Source organism: Monomorium pharaonis, chromosome 3 (assembly GCF_013373865.1).
Source record: "Monomorium pharaonis isolate MP-MQ-018 chromosome 3, ASM1337386v2, whole genome shotgun sequence".
In the NCBI taxonomy this organism is placed as follows: Eukaryota; Metazoa; Arthropoda; class Insecta; order Hymenoptera; family Formicidae; genus Monomorium; species Monomorium pharaonis.
In genome coordinates, this window is record NC_050469.1 from 1,781,320 (window position 1) to 1,807,800 (window position 26,481).

General features: G+C 34.3%; 2 protein-coding genes across 5 annotated transcripts in view; both read left to right on the forward strand.

Annotated features, from left to right (window-relative positions):
• The first annotated feature begins 432 nt into the window (after positions 1-432).
• LOC105833602 (macro domain-containing protein CT2219) lies at positions 433-3,816 on the forward strand. The gene is made up of 6 exons (XM_012675451.3): positions 433-690; positions 767-908; positions 993-1,247; positions 2,529-2,645; positions 3,279-3,487; positions 3,599-3,816. Exons 1-6 carry the CDS (start codon positions 676-678, stop codon positions 3,683-3,685), a joined length of 825 nt encoding a protein of 274 aa, XP_012530905.2. The 5' UTR covers positions 433-675; the 3' UTR covers positions 3,686-3,816.
• A 2,455-nt stretch (positions 3,817-6,271) lies between these two features.
• Positions 6,272-26,481, forward strand: part of LOC105837498 (serine/threonine-protein kinase MARK2) — a 125,800-nt gene continuing 105,590 nt past the window's right edge. Inside the window, exons 1-2 of one of the 4 annotated variants that reach the window (XM_036284385.1) lie at positions 6,272-7,958; positions 25,486-25,637. In XM_036284385.1, coding sequence (XP_036140278.1) covers positions 25,563-25,637 — 75 coding nt within the window. In that variant the 5' untranslated portion in view covers positions 6,272-7,958; positions 25,486-25,562. The other 3 variants (XM_036284386.1, XM_036284387.1, XM_036284384.1) reach the window with 3 other exon arrangements.

Consider the following 26,481-nt stretch of genomic DNA (forward strand, 5'->3'; position numbering starts at 1 on the left):
CTCGATATTCCGGAAAAGGAATGTAGTAGTAGCAGCAACAGGAGAAGCAGCGACAGCAATCGGTGAGTGAATTTTTATCATATATATGTGGAACAAAATGATATGTGATAAACGTGATGCGAGATAAAATATTGGTTCTGTTCCTTGCTATATCTGTACAGTGTCAGTATTGCACCTTTGCATAAAACAGATTTAAAATATGAATGCATATAATTGTAAATTTTACGGGTATAGCATGAAACAGAACCAAATAAACGTGGACATAGCATAAAAGAGATCCAAAAAGTCATGCACATTACCTACGGGATTCATAGATATTTGACTACATAGTTCAATGTGCACATTTTGTGCACATAGAGGCGCTGATGGATGAAAACACCTAAAACGACGCGATGACCGCTCTCAGGTTCCTCTCTGGTCGAAGTTACCAGATGGCGACAGCAGATTCGTCACCAGTCGATCGAAAAAAAAACCAGAAAAAACGGAGTTTTTGAATTATCGCTCCTCGTCACCATGAGAAAGTTTTTAACAGCAATTTTCTAGCGTTCCTCGGGAGCACGGGAGATACATACTGTACTGTATACAGTGTGACGGCATCGCGTAATAGTCGTTCGCGGGAACGTGACGTCGCTAACTGACAAACTCCCTCAAGTTGATTCTTCGCCACCGCCGAACATGCTGATATTGAAAGTAAGAAGAGCGTAACGCCTAGCATGACGTCCGCCTGACTTCGGAAAGTTGCGAGAACGCTGCTCTTGGTTTCTAGGCGACCGTAGTTAATTGTTGTTGCGCCTCTAGACGCGCCGCGGGCGCCGCCAGTGTCCTGCAAAATTTCTTGTTGAGAGGCAAATTCCCGTCGGCTGCTTACGTCGAACCCGCAAGAAAGATGTCATGGGCAAACGAGAAACGTAAGGGAACGCTTCTAACGAACGGCGAACAATCTAGGGGCTATAAAATATTCTGATATATCTTTCCCTTGTTTCTGTAAACAGAAAGATTCTTGAACATGTCGCCGGAGGAAAAGAGGAGTTTTTACAAGGCGGAGGTGATTACCCCCGATCAGATCCCCACGTGGGCAGAGTACTGGGACAAAAACAAGTCCAGTATCGTCAAGACCGTCGAGAAGGTTGAAAAGATCGACGAGGCCGTAGCTAAAAAAGTATCGATATGGCAAGGGGACATAACGTTACTTGAGATAGACGCGATTGTCAACGCTGCCAATTCGAGCCTTTTGGGAGGTGGTGGAGGTATAAGATATTCCTATTGAAAACTTGGTAATAATGAAGAGTATGGGGTGCAACATTGTGTATAATAGTGGCTGCATACATATTGAACTTTGACTTTTCAATTATACACATCTTTGAAACATATTTTTTAACTACGTATAAGTGCAAATTGGCATTATGCAATTTTGGTGGTTCATAACTTTGCTTAAAAACTATTTAGTCAAAGTTGTTTCAATCAAAAGTAAAAAACCTAACAATTCTAGTAGCGTTGGCATAAAATGTCCTTTCTTCTTTTTATATTGGTACTCATTCCCTGTATATTTGGAAATAATCACGAGATTATACCATCAACTTTCTAAAAGAGTCAGAAGGGTAAATTTTTGGAATACAACAAGAGTATAGAATACTGATGACCTTTCAAAAATCACACAAAAACAAAATTAATTTGAAAATGAGGCAGTTTTAGGAATACAAAATTATTGTATTAGCCCTTATGGGAGTAAAACCGCAGTATAACCAGTAGTGGCACTCAGCGAAAAAATGTGTGGTTGCACAGATCACGCCGAGCAATTTTTGTTTTGGGCAACCCCCAATCAGATTCAAAGCATCAGGAACGTATGTACATACATACGTGCACACATGTGCATCTTCATATCACAGACATCTTATAAGAACTATTAAAAAAAAATTGGGCACTACCATTACTTTCTCTATTCGGTCCTGAATTTTATGGCGGATGGTCACGTGGACCTTCACGCAGAAGTTCAAAGGTGCAGACACAGGGTGCCACTACTGGTTATATTGTGGTAAAACTTAAACCTTACTGAAGAAGTAAAAAATCTAATAAACTAAAAAAAAACACTAACATGTTTTTTTTATTATCGAAAAATCAAAATATGTTTTTAAGATAATTAAAATGTACATATTATACATTTAAACTTTACAATGACTTATCTTTTTAATTAGACACACATGCAAATTTGCACTGATTTCAAATTCAACAGTTGTCCATTCAAAGAATCGGCATATACTGAGAACTTTTAACCACAGAATATGCATTGGCCTATTTTTTTACAGGTAGGTGGCAGCATCAGAGAATTAGTACTTGAACTAGTTCCACAGCTGCAAGAAAAGTGTCACATATTGATTTTTAAAGTTTAAGACCAACTTTTTATTGGTCCAAAAATGACTTACTTTGAACAATTGTGCATCCAGAGAATGTTACACCTGGTATTCTTACATAATGAAAGAACTTTTTTATGTATGTACTCAAGAAATATAAAATAATAATTCAAATTTCAGTTGATGGTGCTATTCATCGAGCAGCAGGACCAAATTTAAGGAAGGAATGTGCGACATTAGGAGGATGCAAAGTCGGCGAAGCTAAAATCACAGGAGGCTATATGCTGCCAGCTAAATGTAAATAATTCGTTGCAAAAACTCAACGTAATCTTTTTATACCTAACTGTTTTCTAAGATTAATTAACATCTAATTCACGTTAAAAATTTTTAGAGTTTCTGAAGATGCTGCTATGATATTATAACCTAAATTTCAAAATTTAATTGTTGCTATTAAAGTGTAAAATTTTCTTGGATTTAAATAAAATTCCAAAAGTTTTTAGATTTGCTGATTTTAAATATTAGTTGTTTCTATAGATACTTCTCATCAGTTGAGTTTCAAAATTTTGACTTTACTTTAAATTCGTAATCTACAACTTGAAAAATTTCTGAAAAATTAGTGTGACTCAAATCCAACAAAATTTAACATTTTTGAATCACTTGTTATTTTTAATTTTGGAACTTTTGCTGCAAATTCGCATCATTGAACTCAATAACTTGTATATATCAACTTACAAGCTCTTCTGTTAATTTTAAAAATTCAAAAAGACTGTCTTAATTTTTTCATATTTTTTTCACTTTTATCCCATTTTATGAGTGACGAGATATACAGATCAGGTAAAACTCACATAATGCATATTTTTATAGGAAATATGAATTCTTGAAAAACCAGGATGTTTTATTAGGTATGATAATGAAATAACCTTGTTTCAGATATTATTCACACGGTTGGTCCACAAGGTGAGAAACCAGATAAATTGAAGGAATGTTACGAAAATAGTCTGGTTAAGGCTAAAGAAAATCATTTGCGTACTATTGCATTCCCATGCATATCAACTGGAATTTACGGATATCCACAAAGGCCAGCAGCCAAAGTAGCTTTATCGACAGTTAAGAAATTTCTTCTCGATAATAAAGATTTGGTAAGACTGCATATGTACTCGACAAACTGCTTTTACAATTTTTATATAAAAAAATACTCATTAAATTTTTATTATAATTTTATTTTAATTATATTATCCATCTCTTTTCAGATGGATAGAATCATCTTTTGCTTATTTCTGGAAACTGATAAAGACATATATGAAGAACTGTTGCAAAAATACTTTGCTCTTGATTAAATAGTAGATAAATATATCTACTTCTGCTGCAAAATCTTTCACAATGTTTGGTGTATAATATAATCTTATATATAATCTTATATGTAATGGATAATATAAGTATTTTCACAATACAACTAGTTATAATCAAATATTTTTAAATCATGCTATTCTCTTCCCAATTATATTTTTTTGTACGGCTAAACGAATAGCTTGATATCGCTGTGCATGGAAGAATGGTTAAATTTACTTAAAAAAATTAGACTATGTTCTAGAACAAGTCCCCTTTTTCATTCTCTTGTACTTTTGTATTCTCTTGTACATTTTTACGTTTTTATAAGAAATCTAAGTCCAGGGCATTCATCTAGTGGCGATGTCGTGTATTGTTGGCTTTTTTAAAAATCATTTCACCATAGACTAATTAAGATAGATTGCTTATGAGATATGGCAGGGTGCCCTTCACAAAGAAAAGGAAGAAACGTATTAGAGAAGCTTCTCTCTCTAACTTAATATGTGTCAAAGAAAAGTGCTTTACTAATTTTGTGGAGATCCTCCTCCCTTCATACAGGATTTTGGTCCTCGTAAGCAGTCTATTTTAATATGTCTATGCATTTCATGCTTTTCACAATACATTTTTCAATTCACTGAATGTGATTTTAGAAACATTTCTGTTGCAACATTTTATAAATTTGTTCAAAATTGTAAAATGTGAAATATTGAAATAGTTTTGAAATTTTGAAAAAAAATTCTGCAAGAATCATTGTACATATTTCGCTTAGAATCTTTGCTTTTTTTCCGAAATACTCGAAATTTATATTTATTTCATTTGAAATGCAAACATACGTGGAGACTCAAAAACAACATGAACTCTATTATGACAAGTCACAATCTCATTGTTCTCTTTACATATTTTTCCGGCCGGTTTCTTTCAAAACCACCTTAAGCTGGTATTCATAATCGAATCTTATTTCGAAATCTTAAGTAAAAATATGCTAATATGGCTCCGTGATTGGTTGACGATTTCTTAAGGCAATATTTAAGATAGTCTTAAATATTAATAAATCCTAATAAATTTTAACGAAAAGTGATTGAGAGAAATTCTCAGTAAATATTTTAATATTTTCATCGGGGGGGGGGGGGGGGTTATTAATCACTCACAGAGCTAGCGCGCTATTCATAATCGATTCTTATATTTAAGATCATCTTGCTTATGTTAAAATGTTATCAACCAATTACAGAAATAAAAATTGATTTTGAATACCATAGTCTCGATCAGAGATGGGCGAATTTGTAATTGACTATTACCAAATTACAAATGCTCAAAACAATGAATAATTAAATGTGATTTAATTACACATTACTTTGAACATTTGTAATTAAACACCATTGAATTACTAATTTGTTTGAACATTTGTAATGGATGTTCAAAGTAATTAAATTACACTATTGTAATGTAATTACATTTGTGTAATTTATTTATACATTTGTGTAATTTAATTACATTTGTGTAATTTAATTACATTTGTATAATTTAATTACATTTGTGTAATTTAATTACATTTGTGTAATTTAATTACGTCTGTATGTGTAATTTAATTACATTTTAATTTTTATTCGAATTGAGTTAACATAAGTTCATAACTTATGAAAAATATTTTATGCATGGGAGAAAGCTTTTCTTTCAGACTCGTATGATTGCCGCCCAAGCAGAAGGCAAACTTCACGATCGTCTAAAAAATGTCGCTTTCTCCGCTAGATACACAATATATTATTTTTGCAGTATGTACAGTATGTACACTCTCACGTTCTCTTTGTCGTTAACTCAATTCGAATAAAAATTAAAATGTAATTAAATTACACAGATGTAATTAAATTACACAAATGTAATTAAATTACACAAATATAATTAAATTACACAAATGTAATTAAATCACGCAAATGTAATTAAATCACACAAATGTAATTACATTACAATAGTGTAATTTAATTACTTTGGACATCCATTACAAATGCTCAAAGTAATGAGTAATTAAATGGAACTTAATTACAAATGCTGAAAATAATGGATAATTAAATGGATTTCAATTACAAATTATAAAAGTAATATGTAATTGAATGTGTAATTTGAAGACAAAAGTATTTGCTGCTACCCATCTCTGGTCTCGATTTCATGATCATCCCAAGATAACGTCTTAAGATGCTAATACGGCACTGTGATTGGTTAATGACGAGTTCGCACGATGTCATCTGTCAACCGGCAGCCGCCAACGGCAGGTGAATTTAATAAAACACGCGAGGCTGAATTTAAAATACGCGCGAGAGATAGCAGCTGGCCGGTGCCCCAGCGCGACTCGCGCCACCTCGAGGCCCGACGACGCGATAACGGCGGCGGCGCGTCGCCATCTCGAAAGAAGGTACCGAGTCGCAGCGCTGCCAATTTTAAAGAACCATCCAATTACGGTTGTGGAGGGGAGAAGGAACTAAAAGCAAGAACCAATTATACTACAGACTGACTGTGAACGCTCAATGTTCCTCTAATACGATTGGTTCTTGCCCCTAGTGCTCCCTCCCCTCCACAGCCGTGGCTCGGATGGCAAAGATCTTCAAAATTGGCAGCGCTGACCCGCGAGTGCTCTGCTCTGTGATCCGTGCGTGGCGATAGGTGGGGGAACGACGGTCGGTCGTTAACGTGTGCGGTGCATCTCCTCACGGGCTCACGGGAAATTTGTCACGAATGGGCGAGTGATTCCCTGAGAGTGAGCGCAGCGAGGACCTGCCCGCGTTTACATACGCGCCGGGCACCGTATCGCGTTCGTGTGCCGCGCGACGCGACGCGGCGCGACGTTAACCAGCAACGCCGCCGCCGCTACTGCCTCCGCCGCGCTCATCGTCATCGTCGCCGCCGCCGTCGTTTCGAAGCACACCCAGGAATTGCTCGCCGATCTGCTCCGTGAGGAAGGTGCGCGATCGCGATCGCGTTCCAGTGACTAAAGCGAGCGAGCACTGTACGGGCGCCATAGAAGGGAGAAAGAGAGAGAGAGAAATAGAGACAAAGAGAAGGAGTGAGTGAGAGAGACGTGAAAGAAGAGGAGGAGGAGGAGGAGCACAGTGTGTCGATAGTGCGGAGCACACGGTGTGGCGTTAGCGATCGTGGTGCGCCGGTCGGTCGGTGCCGCGCCGCGCGTACAGAGCTCCGAGCGAGTGAGCGAGCGTCGTCGTCGTCGTCGTCGAGAGTCAAGCGTGTGTCCTCGCGCGTGGAAGAGTGTGTCGTCCACCGTAGGATAGTAGCAACAGCAGCAGCCTACGCCCGCTCAGTGGAGTCGAGTCACCGTCGTCGTGGAACGCGCGCGAGGAGAGCCACGGGAGCAAGCGAGAGGAGCGTGTGTGCCGCGAGACGATGATGGGTGGCGAGAGAAGCGACGTCGTGCATGCGCTCGCGGCGTGAGCGGGAGGAGCAACGTCTTCTCCGACGCTCGGACGCGAACGTGGAGCAGAGAGAGAGAGAGAGAGAGAGAGAGAAAGAAAGAAGAAAGTGGGTGAGAGAGAGATAGGAGGCGTACGCACGCACGCACGCACGGACGGACGGACGGACGGACGGACGGACGGAGATCCCGTAATCCTGAATGGCCGCCGCCGTCGCGGCCGCTTTCTAGGTTACTGACGAACAAGCCAGAAGAGCGCGCGCGCGAGAGAGAGAGAGAGAGAGAGAGAGAGAGAGAGAGAGAGAGACGGACAAGTAAAAGAAACGGCAATCTGAAAAGAGGTAGAAGAGAAGGAAAGGGCGTGAGTGAAAGAGAGAGAGAGAGAGAGGGAGGGAGGGACGGACGTAACGAACGACCGTGAACGCTCGCGCGCCGAGTAGTCGCCGACGACTCCACCATCTCCGCCGATGTGCGGCCAGCACCGAGGGGGCAGCGCCGCGCGAACGCCGTGTCCCGGACGTCCCTCACCCCGTGTCCGTCGGCGAAGCCTCGCCCGTCGCGAGTCGCCGCACGCGCCGACGGGGGTGCTCTGAGCTGTCGGTGCCGCTGCACGCGCGCGCGCACGCACCGCGCGTGTCTCGTGCAACTTGCCACGGGTTATCCGCCGCCGCACACCATCGCTCCACGACCGTCACGTCAACCATCATCACGACTACCACTACCACCACCACTACTACTACTACTACTACACTACTACCACTACTACTATTGCTACAACTACTACCACCATCGCCGTCGCCGTCGCCGCTTTCGTCCTCCGTAGCCGCCGACGTCGTCGCCGAAGCTTGGCGCGCATGTATGCATCCCAATACGTATGTATTTATCGTTGGAATGTAAAGGAGACAGCGGAAAAGAAGAGAGAAAGAGATAAAGAGGAGCTCTCGCGTGTAATGTGTATATTTGTTCGCCCGTGTGTGTACACGTGTACACGGGTGCGCGCGAGAGAGTCGCGTGTGCGTAGGTGAGTGCACGACGTGCCCCAAGTGTCCACCAAAAACACCAGAGGGAGAGAGAGGTGAGGGGTGGTGGCCAACCGAGTTGGTCGCGAGGAGTCGCTCCACTTCCCTCTGTTCTCTTTTTCTTTCTCTTTCTCCATTCCTTTCTTTTTCTTTTTCAATTTGGTTCCCTGGAGGTTTTCTGCCCCCGCTCTCTATTTCTCCCTCCCCCCCCCCCCCCCTCTTCTCTCTTCTACCTCTCTTTCTCTCTCCTCCGCGTGTTTCAACCAGTGCTTTCTTAATCCTGCATTTCGTCAGTCAGCCAATCTTCTCGAACGAGAGGAAGATCCTCCTCCCTCTTGGGAGCGGCTTTTCCGACCTCGTCAGATCGTGCGGATTCGCCTCGCGGGATCGATTCGCGGGCTGTGTATCCATATTTGTTAATTTCCTCTTTACGCCTCAATGAACGTGAGAATTTTTATTTCCTCTACCTTCGAATTTCAGCTCCGAGGCTCGACACTTGACGCCACGAGAGGGTTCTACCTGAATGTTGGGACTTTTTCGTTGCCAAGAGGAAAAACTAAAATCGAAGGAGAGAGAAAGAGAGAATCACAAACACGTAATTGTTCGCGGTATCGTGTATCCCCCCGTTAAACACTTTGGTCGCCCTATCGTGTCGTGTGAATGTTAAGGCGAAATCCATGTCGTTTTTTATCGACTGAAACATGAATCACACGACGTGTTTTGTACGACGGGAGTAGTATAGAAATGAGACGTGAGAAATGCCAACGCAAATCGCTATTAGTCAGACAATTTCTCTCTCGAGGAATAAATTTTCTCCAATAGATCTTAACTCCGTCTGATCCGTCTCAGGCTTGGATCATTCGACCATTTTCTAAGGTTTTTTTACATTTTACGCCAATTTATGTCTAATACGTATAACACCTGCTTTTAATCGTCCGTAACTGTAACTGGTCAATTTAAGCAATGCAGTTAGTTGAAATCTTTAATTTGTTCTTCTATACCTGTATTGCTAAATTGATGCAATAAGTTAAACTGAGAAAAAATCTATTTGTCTTACATTAATTTATCACACCAGGTCAGTAAAGTGTAGTCTGTATCAGACTACATTAAAAAAGAGTCTTGTTGAATTAATTGGAAATTTGGTGACTCTGATTGAACCTACCAAATTTCCCATTAATTCAACAAAACTTCATTCAACTAAATACTTTAACATTAAGAATGAATAATAAGAATATTCACATCTCTTGGCCGCCCTGATAACTTTGACCATCGATTGAGCTAATCGTGATTGGTGAAATTTGCACACGATCGATAGTTTGATACGCGCTTAACGCGGTTATAAAGAGCAAACCACTTATGTTATGCGTTACGGAAAATATGTACATACATGCGAATAGTAGTTAGATTTTGCAAATTACATAATTGTTTTAAAGCAACTTTATATTTTTTATTTTGCATCAATTAGTTATCTCTGTGCATAGAGATGTTAAGGTATAGGTACTAGAAAAATAGTTTATTTTTTATTTTATGTCAAAATGTATAACCCACAAAACTTTGTTTAAATATGATTACAAAGGAGAAAATTTTGTTTAAAAATGATTGTAGAATATAAAACTCTCGCTAGAATTAGAGAGGACTGTCAAACTGAGCAATTAGTACTTTTTTTACCTCCGAGTGTCGTGTTTAATATGAAAAGTGTAAAAAAATTAATAATTTGTAAAAAATTTTTTTGAATTTACACACAATAATAAAACTCGAAGCACTAACTGAAACTATTGCTCAAAGAGTGATAATATTTATATTTGTTTTTATACCTTATAAAAGAGGAAATATGCAAAGATTCGTATATTTGTTTTTTAATGATGCAGAATTCTTTTATCTTTATCAAAAACTATGAAAGGTATTACTAGAATTAAAATTATATTTTTTCATTATAATAGAATTATTATTACTCTTTAGATTGCCGGAAAAGCCACTTTTGTGGCTTTGAACAAAGTTTAAAATTTTGTACAACCTGTATGTTATTTAGATAGATAAATTTTTGGAGGAAGAACATTATTTTAATAAAAAAATGCCGGCAACGTAAAGGTTAATAGAATATGCTTTATCCATTTTTTTCTCTATACACGTTGTTGGTTCACATATTTTTTATATGTAATCTTTTATCTGGAATTTTAAATAAAATTCCTGGGAATTTTAGAAAAATTCTTGGATTTTTTTTGTATAAAATTTAAGCAAACATTCCGTTTAATATCTCTAGAAAGTATTTGTATGCTTATTTATTTAAAAAAAATCTCAAGTATTGCAAAACTAATTACATTATTCTCCTCAGTTGTTCAAAGAAAAGAAAATTGCAGGACAAAATTGCCGAATCGTACATACAGGGTGTTAATTGAAAAGATATTTGCTTATCTTCAGTAGGCGAGATTGAGGCTCACACAATCGCGTAAAAATTGAGTGTAAGCTTTCAAACGAAACTTTTGTTTTCGTCGCATGCGTCGATTCATTCGATCTCTGGAATACCAGCGCGCGATTATCGAGCGCTTCGTATCATCGCGACTATCGTGATAGCACGTCGCTGTACCGTTCGAGGCGACGCGATGTCATTGGGGTACAGGCGTTGAAAGCTCATCAAATGTTATCAAAAATTCAATACGTTGCACTTGGCGCAAATGGCTCAATTCCGAAAAAAGACGAAACTCGTTTATAACTTATATGAACATTAACATATTAAAAAAATCTTTTTTATGAGTTGAATGTACATATCTGTCACAGACGCGCGCTGTTTAGTTATTTTTTATTTTTTATTTTATAAAGATAAATTGCGATTGACGTAAATCACGAAAAGCACAGTCTCGTTAAAAGAAGTTTCACGCAATGACATAATCGAAATTAATGACAGTAACTTGCCAAATCACGATTCTTCAGCTGTCAATTACTTTCGCGTGAAGTGAGCTCATCGAGAGACTCAGCAGTCAATCAGCAAAGCGGAAAAAGGGCTTTAAACGAAGTGTCTTTTTAAAGAAAGGATATCGTAAACTTCAAGATATTTTTTTTTTTTGTACATAAAACAATATTTGCTGTGTTTTAACTGAAAAATATCAAAGTATTCAATATCAAAGTTTATAACTTGGATGACATTCTATTGAAAAATTGAGAAACTGCGCATCAATTTTTTTCTTTTTACTTTAATTTTAAGTTTGGCTGCAGATTATGATAATAATAAAATTGAAAAAAATTTTGCACGAGGAGCGCGACTGTGTGAATTGAGCGATCATGCTTGGAAACGTAAACGAATAATCTATTATAAAACCGATTTCTCCCATAGCGGAGGTGTCAGAGCGTCATGGCATGTGCGTCGAAATGTGTCAATGATAAAGAATAAATAGCATCTGCTTTCCATAATTACGTAGAAAGTCGCAGCCTCAGGCAAGTCCGCCAGTATGCTATTGTTTACGCACTGACGCTCAATGATTTCATATTATCATATAATCGATGCGCGGTAAACGTAGCTCTTCGCTGTGACGAAACAAAACCTTTCGCAATCCTAAAGCGCCGCAAAATAACGAAAGAGTTTAAAGCCTACAGGAATCACTTCCGCATGATGCGACATAAGTCATTCATTTCGCAGTTTAAACTTTGCTAAAACGCTTGTTAAATGGAAATCTAGTCTTAATCTTTAAAAACTCCAAGAACTTTTTCTCCTAAGTTACGTATACCTGCGTTTGTCGTCCCGAACCTCTCGAACGTATTGATCATTCACCGTACGCGTGTACGGCTTTGGTGTTTATTGTATCGGAAACATGTTATTGCAAAAAGTTTCTATTGTGGCAACACGTTGCCATGTCCCATTGAGTGGCTCGGAAACGTGTTCATGACCGCCCATTTCCTCGCAGTGAGGCAGCATTGGTCACTCTTACCAATCGGAACGGTTTTTTATTACTTGTCTGGCTGTCCGTCCATCCTTTCAGCCTTTCCTTTCTCTCTCTTGAAAAAGTATACTGACCTCTCCATCGATTGGCCGTGGAAAAATTACATTTTATTGTAACGTTTTGGCGAATTTGCTGGTTGTAGACGAATTTTAATCATTATTTCGTACATTTAGTTTCAAACCAGGTTCACCAAGTTTAAAGAAATATACATATATATATCTTAATTAAAGAACTTATATTTATTTGTGATTGTCAACAATCTGATTTAATTTATAGAAAAATATGTGGCTCCTAGATTTTTGTCTTAATATACTTCAAGGAGAATTGAGTCGGTTTCGAACAAGTTCTTTGTAAATCGATTTGACGTGCAATCGATAATTTGTCTCGTAGAATAAAAAGCTGATTTAACCATTCTGATACACTCTGCATGTTATTTACAGTTGAATAAAGTATTTTCACTATTACTTATTTTTTACACTTTAGAATGACAAAATTCCATTTGAAGAAGAGAGGCTTCTAAAGATGAACGCAAACGTGTCGCATATTTGCTTATTGTATCATCAATTCAATGATACGAGGCGCTTTTATATATAATTTTATTCAAAATTTTGACACGCAACTATAATACGATATACAGATGTGCAACAAACTTTTATTCGCCTTAAGATTCTGTGTTTCTCGTAGCTAAAAGCTTTATATTTGAAAAGAATAAGAAAAGACGAGTAATAAAGAAAGCACAGTAATTACAAAAGTGATATACGATATAGATGATAAAGATTTATCATCAGGAAATATCCCTCGCTCATTCCTCACATTATGTTCTACTTTAATTGCTTTTTGTACTTTCACAAGCGCGTACATACACTGCAATCGGCATTTGATACGCGACGCCGCTCGCGTTACGTCGTCATTGTTCTCCTAATGATACATCTAAATGATAAACTAAAATCGCCTCGCCGTAACAACTTTTGTATCGCGTCGCACGACACCGCGATGTAATTATCTCGTCGACGTAGGGTGTATCTCCCCTCCTCTCTCCCGAACTCAGTTTGACCTAACAATATTCCTTAATGACCTTATTCTATTTATAATTATAATGCATCTAACTAGAACTGCCTAAACCATCAGATTTCTCCGCGCGGAAACCTGTTTAATTTTATTTTTGAATTCGTTTTCTTATCTCGCGCTTCACATTTGATCGTGAAATTTGTTTGAATAAAAAAAATTCAATACCGTCTCTTTGAGACTGCCATTGTTTTATCCGTGTTTAGCACGGATTCTGTGCACGATCGATTTATTGTGTCGTTTACATCGACTAAATGAGCAAAGCGTGCCTTTGAGAAAGGCATATCCACATAGTGACGAAGAGGGAGGGAGGGGGATCGAGAGTAATCTTCTTAGAGCGCGCGAGAGGATCCGTCGCCCGGTGGCGATTTATTCTTGGATTACACCGTGGAAGCCGGGCTCTTCTAGCTTTATGTAATATCTTTCCTCGTTGCACGCGGTATCGCAATTTTGCCCACTGGCAACAAGCCGCGAGAATTGCTCGAGAAACGCACGCGCCATTCGGCACAGCGGAACCGGCGATGAATCGTGCGATAACGGTACTACCGCATTTTGACACGGAGCGATCACCGCGAAAGGGGTCTGATGAAAGAACAACTATTGACGTCTACGTTCGAATCGATATCGATGATGTGAACATGCTTTGCACAAAGTATTACCAGTACTTTTTTCTTCTTTGGTAATAGAAAAGAAACAACAAAAGTATGGTAAGCTTTGCATAAAAGTCAAAGTAAATAAGTGATCAAAAGATGAGATGACTTACTAATATCACCAATAATTATAGCCAAGAAATAAACAGATTAATGGTTGATCACAAAATCTCACACAGATTGTAGTTACAATAAAAAATTTGTCGACTATTAATCTTTATTTCTTAAATAAGTGACGTCTATATTGTAAAAATAAATTAACATTAAAATTAAAAATACGTTTTATTGTTTTTATTAATAATTGCAATTATGACATATCAGCGCAAAAATGTTTATGATTAAGCTAAGGAATTATGTATATCGATTACACATGTTTCATGAAGATAGATTTAATGTGAGATAATATTGTGACAGCTGATGAAGGCCATATAGGTCGAAATATATTACCAATACTATGAAGATAATTTTTGTAAAGAATAAAACAATGCAGAGTGTATCAAGATCTTGATTGAAAATGCTTATTCTACGCAATTAATAGTAAAAATACAGTTTGCGTCTCGCGTAAATGGTTGGTAACCAACCGAGTTAAGTTGTACGGTTATAGCCAAGTTTAAATTGTACACGAGTTTCTATTATTGATTCAAGCTCAACAGCAAAAATTTGTTGGAAACACTGATTCATGCGTTACATTTTATTTGAATAAGAAAAATGCTAGGAGATTCCGCGTTCAAATCTTGCACTAGTTTCAGCGAAGTCTGCAGCCGCCCCTGGCTGCATGTCCTATCTGCGCGTGTGCCGATGACCTAGTTCATAGGGATGGTGTAATATCTAGGACCTAATTTCGCGTGACTCCAAGTGTACTCTAGACTTCTACTTGCATCCGTAAGCGCATTATCTTGCATGTTTTATGGGAAATTTGCATTCCACATGATTTTTTACTTTCTACTGATAATTTCAGATTAACCCAAATCATATTTGCGTACCGTACCGACTAAAAAGTTGGTGTAATATTGATCACAAACGATTACATAACTCTATCATACCATATTACATGTTTGAGGTATGAACAGAAGAATTTATAGATAGCTTTCTTCGGATATTGTTGCGCTGAAGCAGAAAAGGTCAATAATGTTATTTTTTATATTGCTTGTCGTTTTTTGTTCGAATGCGAATAATAAAGAAAGCAGCAATTTTTATTATCGGTATCATTTGTTGCGGTAATCGGTTTAATCATAATTTAATATTTACGCACGCACAATTACATTCATTGAACGCGATCTCTATTACATATTCTGCGTTGTAACAATGTCAATATTCTATAATTGTTACATTATTAAAGGCATCAGTGTAATGAACAATCCGTTTAAACAATTGTTTTCATAAATTACAGATAGGACGTTTACTACCGGGAAAAACCTAGAATTTTTAGGAAATGCTTTTACTCTCAAAAATCAAATCTTTATAGAATCATATAATTTTATTAACACATTCAGGGAAATTTTTAGAATTCTACTTTCTAAGTTTAAATACTATCTTTTTGACAAAATTGTTTTTTTTTGTTTATAATACAAAGAATTAGTAATATAACACATCTACATATATTTTTGTACAAAGAGTGAGTTAAAAAAAGCAGTGACAAAGAGACATAAAAAATTCTAAAATTTCTAAACTTGGCGTTTAATCGTCTTTCGTATTTAATACTTAAAATAAGTTAAATTTGTACATATATTGCATTATATGCTATTTAGTTCATATAATTTTTTTTCTCGTATTTAACATATTCAAAACTTAAATGATTTTTTTTGTGATTGTGTGTGATTATACGAAACATTAAAAAGTGTAATAAAATAAATTTATTTCAAAGCTGTATATAGAATTCTTTAAATTTAGTTGAAAGTTTGAATAAAAATTTCTAGAAAATTCAAAAATTTACAGGGAATTACTTTTTACAAAAGTTAAGTAAACACCTTGATTTCATGCGCCTTCTTATTCATAACGTTCGAATACTTTCGGATGATTTCGAAGCTTGCGCATACGAAATTCGCTCTATAATTAACAGCTAATGTTTAGCAGGTGACCGCGAAACGAAAGTATATTCGAAACACCTGTTCCGTAGTGAGACACACAACATTGCCGCGAATATTTTCTTTAAGATCACGACAATTCGTCCCGCGTTCCTTGTCCTGCAGCTGTTTTATCACCGACATCGCTTATGGTCATCTATCAAACGCCCATTTACGTCATCATTGCGCTGCACACGCGTGAATGTACCCTGCATGAGCACACACTTCCGTGCGTGCGTGCCCAGCGATTCTCGTCGCGCAATCCTCTCTAGTCGGGATTCCGTCGCGCTTAATCTCGAAGATGCCCGGCAGCACAATGGCATCCGTAAAGGCGTAAAATTCACATCCACGCGCGCAATTCCTTAATGCAGATTGTATTATACAATAGAGGAGAAATGTAACAAAGCTGCTTGTTAAAACAATTTCTGACGATATAGTTTAATCCTTTGAGAGACACATTTTTTACTGAACAAAACATGAAATTATCATATGTTATCTATAGGTTTTTGGCATCGCTGATTACGATTTTGACGTAAAAAGTACAAAATAAAAAATGGCGGATTCAATACAGCGACTAGAGTTAAATTTGAGATTTTAAAACTTTTAAGATACATATGTAAATAATTAATATTTATACAAATAGTATATAATAATACATTGCAAAAATCCATTTTGCAATAAAACGTTACAAATTATTATAAATTTAACTATAACAAAAATCTGATTATGTCAACCGATTCTACAAGAAAAATTACAAAGAAAACATACAACTATTTCCTTACAGTCAATAGTTAATTTGTTTATGATAATTTTTTGCAAAATTAATTTGGGTAATGTAAAATTTTTTAGGTCTATAATTTTTTTACATTGCGGTCCTATTTCTAATGGTTATTTTTCTTGCTAACTTTGTTGGTCTAGTCATAGAATTTGAAAATTTTTTTTTAATTTAATTTACAAAAACAATTTCGGAAAAACTAATTTGCAAAAAATTTTGAAATATATATTAATGTATATTACATTTTTAGATATATAAAATGTATAAGAAATGTATAAGAAATGTTTCAGAACTTTAACACTTCATACTTCATACAAAATAGTCGAAATTAATATAAAAAAAGGAGTTTTTTGTATTCTTTGTTTATTAAAAATTACAAATAAATAAATTAACGTAATTTTTTAATAAAAATTGCATAGATTGAATCCTTAAGAATTAAAAAAATACTAGATAATATATTATGTGCATAAAGTTGAAAAATAGATCAAAAATTTTGGAAAAAACTAAAAAAGATGATACCACTGTTCCTCAAAGGATTAATTGATCATCGAATATATCGACATTTTTTTCTAATAAATTTCTAAATAATATGCAACTAAACAACAGTATGCGATTAAAATTTAATTTAGAATCTCAGTGTATTTGTCGGAAAATCGGCGACTGCAAAGTAACTGAAATATTCCAGTTTATACATCTCATATTGTACGTTCAATCACATTCGTCACGGTGTCATATATATAGTGACGTGACGTAATTCAATATCGTAGTCAGCATACTGAAGTGTGTCAAGATATCGAGCATAGAAATCCTTCCATGCTCCTTTGTTGTTATTGTTTTTTTAACGAATTGCGCGATTTTTGCATTTAATTCGTCCTTTATTCGCTGGTCTATTTCATGCTATGTAACGTTAAAAGCGCAAAATTGTTTGAATTTCTTTGAAGATAATTTGTATTTAATTAAAGATTACATCTTTAAAAAAAAACTCGAAAAATAAGCAAAATCGGCGCGAAATATATGGACGAGAAATACAAATCACACAGGATATGAGGTATATCTCGCAGAGTTTAAAAGTTTATTGAATCTCGTAGAGTGAAAAAAATTGCACAAACTCAATTTTCATTCTAAAAGTGTATCATTTCACTCTACGAAATATATAGGAAGTATATATATTCGTAATATTTTAAAGGGGTAATATTTTAAACTTGTTGGAAAGGCGGAAGTGTGTTGATTTTACTTCATAAAGCCCGTTTTCGTAATACATGGTTAACCGAAAAGTTAGATTAGGTTAATTATAATTTAAAAGTTAATACGTGCTTTCATAAGCTTATGGTTAAATAAATTAAAGATTACGTGAGTGCATATCCTCAGTTTATTTAATCATAAACTTATGAAAAACCGTATTAATTAACTTTCAATCTTTTGATTATTGTGTATTATGGAAATTGGCTTAAGTGTTCATATAAGAATACATAAGTTAGAACGGGACTAGTTGAGGACGTATATAAGAATATCTTAATAAACAAAATGCGTTACGATATGTTGATGCTAAGAAAGCACAAACATGGGAACTATTGCGCTGAATATGCTAGTCTGCATACGGTCGTCAACGAGCGAATACATACGCTTTTTAATTTATTTTTTTGTGCACGAAACGTAAAAGTATCATGTGAATGATCTTTTTGATCTACTCAGTAATTGAAGTGACCAGATGTTTTCTTTTTACACAAATTATTAATGTATTTTTTAATTTTAATGTTAAAGTTACATTACATTTATAATTTTTTAGTTATAAAAATATTTATCATATTCTAGTAGAGGGCTAGTTGAGCTCTGTCTTACCTAACGCAACTCATAAATTGAGATGCTTAAATTAAATCTGTCTTCTTCATTGTTTAAAATTTGTCTAAATTTTTATGTTTACGTTATAGTAATAAAGTATTAATTGTTGAATATATTACACATTGTAAATGACAGATACAAATTAAAAAAAACTTGATAAAGATTTTTAATAGAGATTTTTTAATATATAATCTCTTTTTTTTTTCTTTTAATAATATTTAACTTTGTTACAATAATTTTTTTCATATTTCTCCACTTATCCTTTCGGATGGCCTAAAAAATATGTCTTATGGGTGGAATACATTGAAAATTATTCTGACTTTTTGCACATTTAATATGAATTCTTTTATTCCACCAAATATAGCATATAAAATATATAAATGTTTAATTATTGAGCTAAATAAATATACATTCCGTTAAAGCCATTGTCATTAGTCTCTAATTAATTATGTGAAGATTTATAACAGTTTTAATATGAAAAGTTGCCCAACTAGTCCCACGATACTTTTTATACTTTGCACAATCTCAGGATTACATCAAAATGCGTGTGTGTGTTTATCGAAACAAAAGATTCGGGACATGAATGCCGATTTTCGTAAGCGGCGACGCACTTTTATGTAACACGTCACATAAGTTACTATTTTTAATTATGTCTGATTGTGAGGTAACGTTCGCTTGCTCGTAAAGAGGTGCTTGCTTGCTTGCTTGCGAACTTTACGATCTTCAGCGGCCTGTACTGAATCGTTATCTTTACTGGCGCTTGCGGTTCGTGTCATTTCATTTGTTTCTCACCGCGTTTACGCATTTGATAAATATTGGTATCGCGTCTTTCAAGTATTATCTTTTTCAAGCATTGTTTAATAGGGACAAAATATACGAATGTTTATCTGCGGGTTAAATTTTCATATTTATTTATCTTTAACAATTTAGCTGATTCTCTATTTAAACCGGATTATTAATGCTATCCTTGATGATAATATAAATAATTATTTTTTATGTTAGATAATTAGAATTGTTTTAATTTAATTATTGTACGATTCCTTTAGAATTGTAGAGGAAACGCTTTCCGTAATTTCTTTTTTAATTCCTTGTTCCTGGTCACGTGTCGCTGCACAAAATGCGCATAAAATACGCCGAGAGACTATTTCGCTTTCTCAAACGTATTAATTTAATATTCATCAATTTCTACACACGTGCGTGCGTGCAGTTATTGTTCGCAAAAGGCATAGAAAAAAATTGTGTAAATATCGACTTTTCTAGTTGATGGTTTTTTGCCGAACGTTGTCCATCATACTGGAAGTAAACATAAGCCTAAGCAAATAAAGATTTATAAATAAAAAAGAGTGAAAATTATCTTAATTAAATTAAATTCTCTTAATTGTGTTATTGAATTGAGTGAAATGATTGATATGTGCAATTTTGGCTTTAATATATTAATTCCATACAGGCATACACCATCTACGATCATTGCGCAATGGTTTCAAAGACATGTGTTTGTTTCCTAAATTTTCTTAAAATCGGTGAAATGTTACGCGATCTGTCGACTTAAATCGTGAAATTGACTGAATTTTACGGCAATATCGACTATCCTCCTTCTATAGTCACGTAGCGAAAGAGATAGTGCCCACTGGGATTATTAATCTCAATGCTGAGGGACTTTCGCCAACCTTGTTTCACCCAACCAATCTCGAGAGATACGAACTCCGCACGCACATTTATATACTATCAAATACGTACTGCATAGGGTGATCCACATGCGATCTTGATCTTTAAATTTGATGTTAAAACGTAATCAAAATTTTAAGAAAAAATTCTATGGCAAATGAAAAAAATACGACGTATGTGTTCGATTTTTACAGATTACATATTATAGATTATAAAAACTTTATAAGAGGATCATTATTTGTTGATTGATAGAGAATTTACATAATTAATAAAAATTCTGTAGAGAAAAGATAAGAACTCAATAAAGTATTTTTAATTCATTATTATTAATAAATTGAATAATTGTTTTCAAAATAATATCCAATGTTAAAATATGTATGTCTACAAAACATTTTATTTTCCGTATAATTAGGATTCGACCTACATATAATTTGGGCATTCCCCTTACATATTATACATTTAAATATTACTTTATCAATTATATAAATTACTTAAAAAGCTGCAATATATATTTTTAGCTAGTTCTGAATTTATCTAGAAACTTTCTATTTAGAGAAGCATCTTTAATATTATATCACTCTGATCTTTTTACACACACAGTATCTATCATAATGCTTGAATATCGCCAAGTGTGGACCACCCGGTATATACGTATCTTTTCTTTCGCGTTTGTTCTTTTTCTCTGCTGCCGACGTTTCTCCCTTTCAACCGTTTCCGCAGATTTCTTGTTCCGCTCGATTAGATAGAAACCTTAGGTAAAACCAAAACTAGAGAGTGTCATCGGACTGTTGATTTTGTTCGCACCTTAGAATATAATGCGTCAGTTATACTATTTTAAAGCTTATTTCTTCTTAGCTTGATAATATGGGCATTTTATACTTATCCAATCACAGATGATAAAATTAGTGTTTTTTTTTTCTACAATCAAGAAGCTCTTTTTTGATTTAATGAGATATTTCTGATAAAGTAAACCTTGAAGAGATTTTGAGTTGGTTTATTGGTCGATTAAAGCGATATAATAATCACTTTAAATATATATATATCGATGACGTCAATAAATACAAAGCAGAAAATCTATTTCTAAAGTGTTAATTTTAAATCTTTTTTTCCACTACTGTAGATATTTTTAAAAGCGTAATTTATGATCATTTGTCGTCAGCAATTTCTGTAAATTTCCTCATTTCTTCTGACATCATCGGTATATATACGGTTCTCACACTGTATTAAGATAAATCGCAAACGAAACATTCGACAGTGTGCCTAATGCTGCGTTACGAAGCAATTTTAACACGGCTAATTTTTCAACTTATTCAAAATATGGACATCGGCAACGTGTTTCGCGCGGAAACACGGTCGCACTTGTCGCGTATGTATAAATAGAATTGTAATATACGTATCGCCTGTGCCGTGGGTCAGCAGACATATAAGAGCCCAAGTTGGCCCGATGTTACGTTCCGTCTGTATCCGTTGTCGCGAGGTATGATTCACGCTCGCCTACTTGTGAGTCCGCCCGTTTCGGCGCGAAGGATCGTATCCTTTTTAGCCCTTTTCCAGACCGCTGCAGCCGCAGCCGTAGCCTGACGTAAAATTTAAAACCAAAAGAACAAGCTGGTATTTTATGTCGACCGGAGAGACTTGTCGTAAACCTATATAACGTTTTTATATCCTCGTGAGTTTACGAAATATTACTCGCACGTACACATTTGAATTAGAAGCTAAACGAAAGTTTTCAAAGTTGATTAGTGCGGTTACATACGTGTTAAAAGAAAAACTTTAAATATACTATCGGCGATAATAACATATGTGATTGCATTCGATCGGTACATATATAAATATATACGTGTAATAACGCGCAGCTAACAACTAATAATAATTGCGATACGCACTAGCTTATTGCGTGACAGCCGCAAAAACTCGTTAGCGCCGACATTTTCGTTGCCTTTTGCCGCCGAGTAACATATGTAATTGTGTTTCACTCGCATTGTGCCTCTCCGCATGTAAACACCGTATGTATAGTGTCGATCGTTTCATAGTTGCTCGACCGCGCGCGCATACGCATGTATAACAATCGGATGATAGGTGTGCGTACGCCGGCAGCACCGCGCGGATACCGTCGGCGTGGTAATTGAAGCCCACGGTTTACCATGCATAGCAATTAATAAAGCACACTTTGTCAATCAGTGCGATTACGTCGCTATATCGGGCGCCGCGTCTACGTAAGATCGATTTTGCCCTCAGCTAAATTGGGTGAAAATGAGATTATCGATCCGCTTGGTTAAGGGTGGCCTTATTGCCAACGTATTCTGTATATGCGTGTAAACGTTGTAATTGTTGTCTGCAGATATCGAAGATATACGAAAGGATAATTGAAACAAACTGATAATAAATTTTTTTAAGTAATAAATATTTTTATATAAGAAATTTCAATATGTTATAATCTAGAAATAGTTATCTTTTTGGGGTGAGAGGGGGGAGGGTGGTAAACGATCATCTAGAATAATTTTTAAATCTTAATTAGTCATTAATATTTGTTTATTGTATATTATTTGTCATTAATATTTTGTTTATTGTATATTATTGGTTGTTCTATAGTTTATTAATATCTAATGACATTATGAATATAGATTTAATCAATATTTTCTGAAAAACTAAGGAGAAACTAACATTAACAATTAGAAGAACCAACTTATTATGGTAGCATTTCTAAAAATAAAGAAATTAAATAATTATATTGCGAGTTTTTGTTTTGCACATTTTGAAAAGAAAAGTAGAAAAGGGCAAAAAATATAAAATAAAGCGAACAAGTGGCTATTATAGACATTTATTTATATTGTCTTTGCTCTAAATTATTAAAAATGATTTATTACATTTGTTTATTATATATTATATGAATATGAATAAAAAAATGTCCGGAGCACTTTAATAAAAATAAAAATAAAGGTTAATAGAAATGCGATATAAACCTTTTTATATCGTAAACATAAATATATTAATAGCTTATATTGCTTTTTAACCAAAATTTTATTTAAATTTATATTATTTTGAATTTATAATATTATAAAATTCTTATCATATTCGATTAATTTTATAAACGATTACCTGGAGTATCTTCTACATCCCAGATAGTTTCACAGATCAATATTGTGAATATATAAGTCATAACTTGTTGTACAAATTGAAATCTTTGAATGAAAGACAAGTGTGAATTTTGAATTAATGAAAAGATTGTCTGTGATATAAACTTTATTTTTTAGATGATTGTTCTTGAATTAAAAATACAGGTGTCATACTTTACATGTTACCATAAATTATAAAAGTTTTATACATTGCTCTATTATTATGTAATATTTGTGTAAAATTTGAGCACAATTTCCTTACACACCCGTTTGCATAATGTCTTAATTTTAAATTCTGTTTAATAGAAATAGAAAAAGATAGACAATAAGTTAAAGTGTTTTGAAGTTAAACTACGTTAGTTACGACCTTGTTGGTTTAAAAATTAAGTTTAACTTTTTGTTTCTATGTAAACTTTTTATTTCTATGTAAAATTATACAAAATTAGTACTTATTTGCAAACTTGAAGGAAAAAGTAACATTACGAATTAAATCAATTTTTTTTACTAATTTACTAATATTCTAATAAAATCGTTCAAAAAAGTTTAAATGTGATCTATTTATTCGTTTAAAGGTTATTTTTCTAAAACTACAGCAAAATCTGATTAATTATTACATTATATAATTTATTATACGCTAAATTATGTGCTTTTTTAAGCTATTATAATTTTAGAGCCTAAATTCGGGTGGTCACGATCGAAATATTTTGTCGTTGATTTGGAAAAAAAACGAATAAACTTAACCAGCCTACAGTTTTTAAATTTAAATAACTTTTAGCTGATGTTGCATAGCTAAACATTCTTAAATATATGTATTGTACTAATTGTATTCTTTCTTGTATCGAGTGTGTGCGGATATTTATTACAAATGCTTCTATTCGTTTAGCTCCTTTAGCAAAGGCAGGAATTATAATATTGCAGAAGTTAACGCTACTCGATTGTTTTTGTCAACACTATAAACTTTTTATGTTAAGTCACATGTGGATTATTCAAAGTAGACTGTATTTTTCGATCGTAAATTTTTTCGCTTTATGTCGAAAAAAAGCATACTGATAAAAATCGATACAAATTTACAAAGGCAATTTACTTATTTTTTGATAAATTTATCGATTATTTTCAATTTTTTACAACTTTGTTAAAACTTGTATTATTTCTCTTACTTTAATTGAAAGTTGTAAAAAATTAATTTAATTTAATATATTTATAAATTATTTGTAGATTTATCTCCAGTATTGTTAAATTTATCTATGATATTTTAAATACTTGTACTTAAATTTCACTCCAATGCAATAAATTTACAGTCTGACATGGGAGTTTTACTCGCAGTATTGTGATATCCCGGTATTTAAATAAAAAGTGTACGCATTAGAATATGCACATTAGAATTATTCTGGAAGCATGTATGTACATGCTAGTATCAGTTCAGTTCTTTATAAGCAATAAAGTATGTATTATCTTTAGCTTGTATTCTAATCTTCTAATTAGAAACATCTCAAGATTAAAAAATCACAATAAAAATAAGAATTATACTGTGAATTATATTATGTCAGCATATTTAAATGTAAAACTTGCAACATTAACATTCAAAATATTAAAACTTACAATATTCAGTATTTTCATCGAAAAAAAAGCTTCCTTCCAGTGTTTGATTGATGCTTACAGATTAACATTCCAAACATATTGTGCATTCAGACATTTTTTCAAACCATAATGGTTAATAGGAAATTAAGCCAAATATCCAATATCTATGAAATGTGAAATCTATACTTTTACTAGTATAAATGTGAATAGAATAAACGTTTTTTGATAAAAATAAAGTAGTTATTGATTTTAAAATATTAATGTTTAAAAAAATAAATTTTATATAATATATACTCGTAAAATAGCATTTAATCATTTTACTGTGAGAATTGATGGTGACTAACGATTACGCAGTTAAAGTACAGATTGATTTATAATTTTACTTTTAAACATTACATTTACCATTTAAATGAAATAAAGTTTTCAGAAAATGTGAATGTTTTACTATCATGCCATAACTTTTACTTTCAGATAATAAACTGAAATAATATTTACCACGCGGAAACTTTATTTCATTTGAATGGTAAATATAATATTTAGAGATAAAATTACAAATTATTCTGTATTTTAACTGGTAAATTGGAGATTAAAAATGATCACTGATTCTCACAGTAAAATGACATTCTTATTTCTATCAATACAGGTACATTAATCTCAGGAGATTATAGATCATGTGAATATCCTTTCTTTGTTCCAGGCGTGAGGGGAGAAGAGGGTGCATCGACACATCGTCGCAGGAAGGTCTAAGACTGGAGTGAAACTGGCTGGCCTACAATGTCCGCTAGCATGCGGAGCACCCTGCAAACTGTTCCGGAATCCGTGCCTGCCGACCACGTCACAAACTCCAAGGTAAGTTGTTCAAAATCCGATTAACTACTCCGAGTATCTCTTTCCGCAAACCGGCGGAAGACCATGTTGTTCGTCGTCCTTTGTGCTTCACATTCTCATCTAAAACGACCGCAACTCTTCCCATCTCAGAGACAATGAGAGATTTTGCATTTCCCGAGATTTTCAGTTCGGAAATGTTTCTGATTTTCTGAACCAAGTTCATATTTCTTGTATGTATTACTGAAGATACCGAGTCAATAGCTAAAAATGTCCGCTCTAAATTATATTATACTTTGAATTAAAAATTGTTAGTAATGTTCATAAAAATAAAGATAAATACTCAAACTTATTTTAAAAATACTTGCAATAATTGTCTTTTAGTGTGACTATACAGAGAGAACGATTTCTTTGAATTGATTGAAATTTTTCTTTCAATTGTTTGGATTTATTAATTTTATTTAAACTAAACATTATTTTTATTGACTAAAAAAAGTCTTGTTTTGTCGTATTAAACCGTATTATTTGAACGAAAAAGCACTATTATTTAAAACTATTTTTTAAATCAAATAATACTTTAATTACATAAAATATTATTGAGTAAAATAAAATATATCTTTGAAAAAGAATAGGTAAAAATATATTTAATGTAATAAGTAATAAAGTTATTTCTTTCACTTAATGTTTTATTCGAAACAAACATTAATCTTATTTGCGACAATAGCCTCACGCGCAATCTACTACGCATGAGAACGGATAATTCGACCATTCACTGCGAGGCAGCCACTTTCTTACTATAAAGATGCGCGCACATGGGAGACAAAAAGAGCTTTATCCCTGAGTCCGGGCAATAGTTCTCGACATAGGA

Bases quoted from the DNA above. Each gene is read 5' to 3' on its own strand.
- LOC105833602 (XM_012675451.3), top strand. The intron at 909-992 runs GTAAGGGAACGC...TTCTGTAAACAG, and splicing joins GTCATGGGCAAACGAGAAAC to AAAGATTCTTGAACATGTCG. The intron at 1,248-2,528 runs GTATAAGATATT...TTCAAATTTCAG, and splicing joins CCTTTTGGGAGGTGGTGGAG to TTGATGGTGCTATTCATCGA.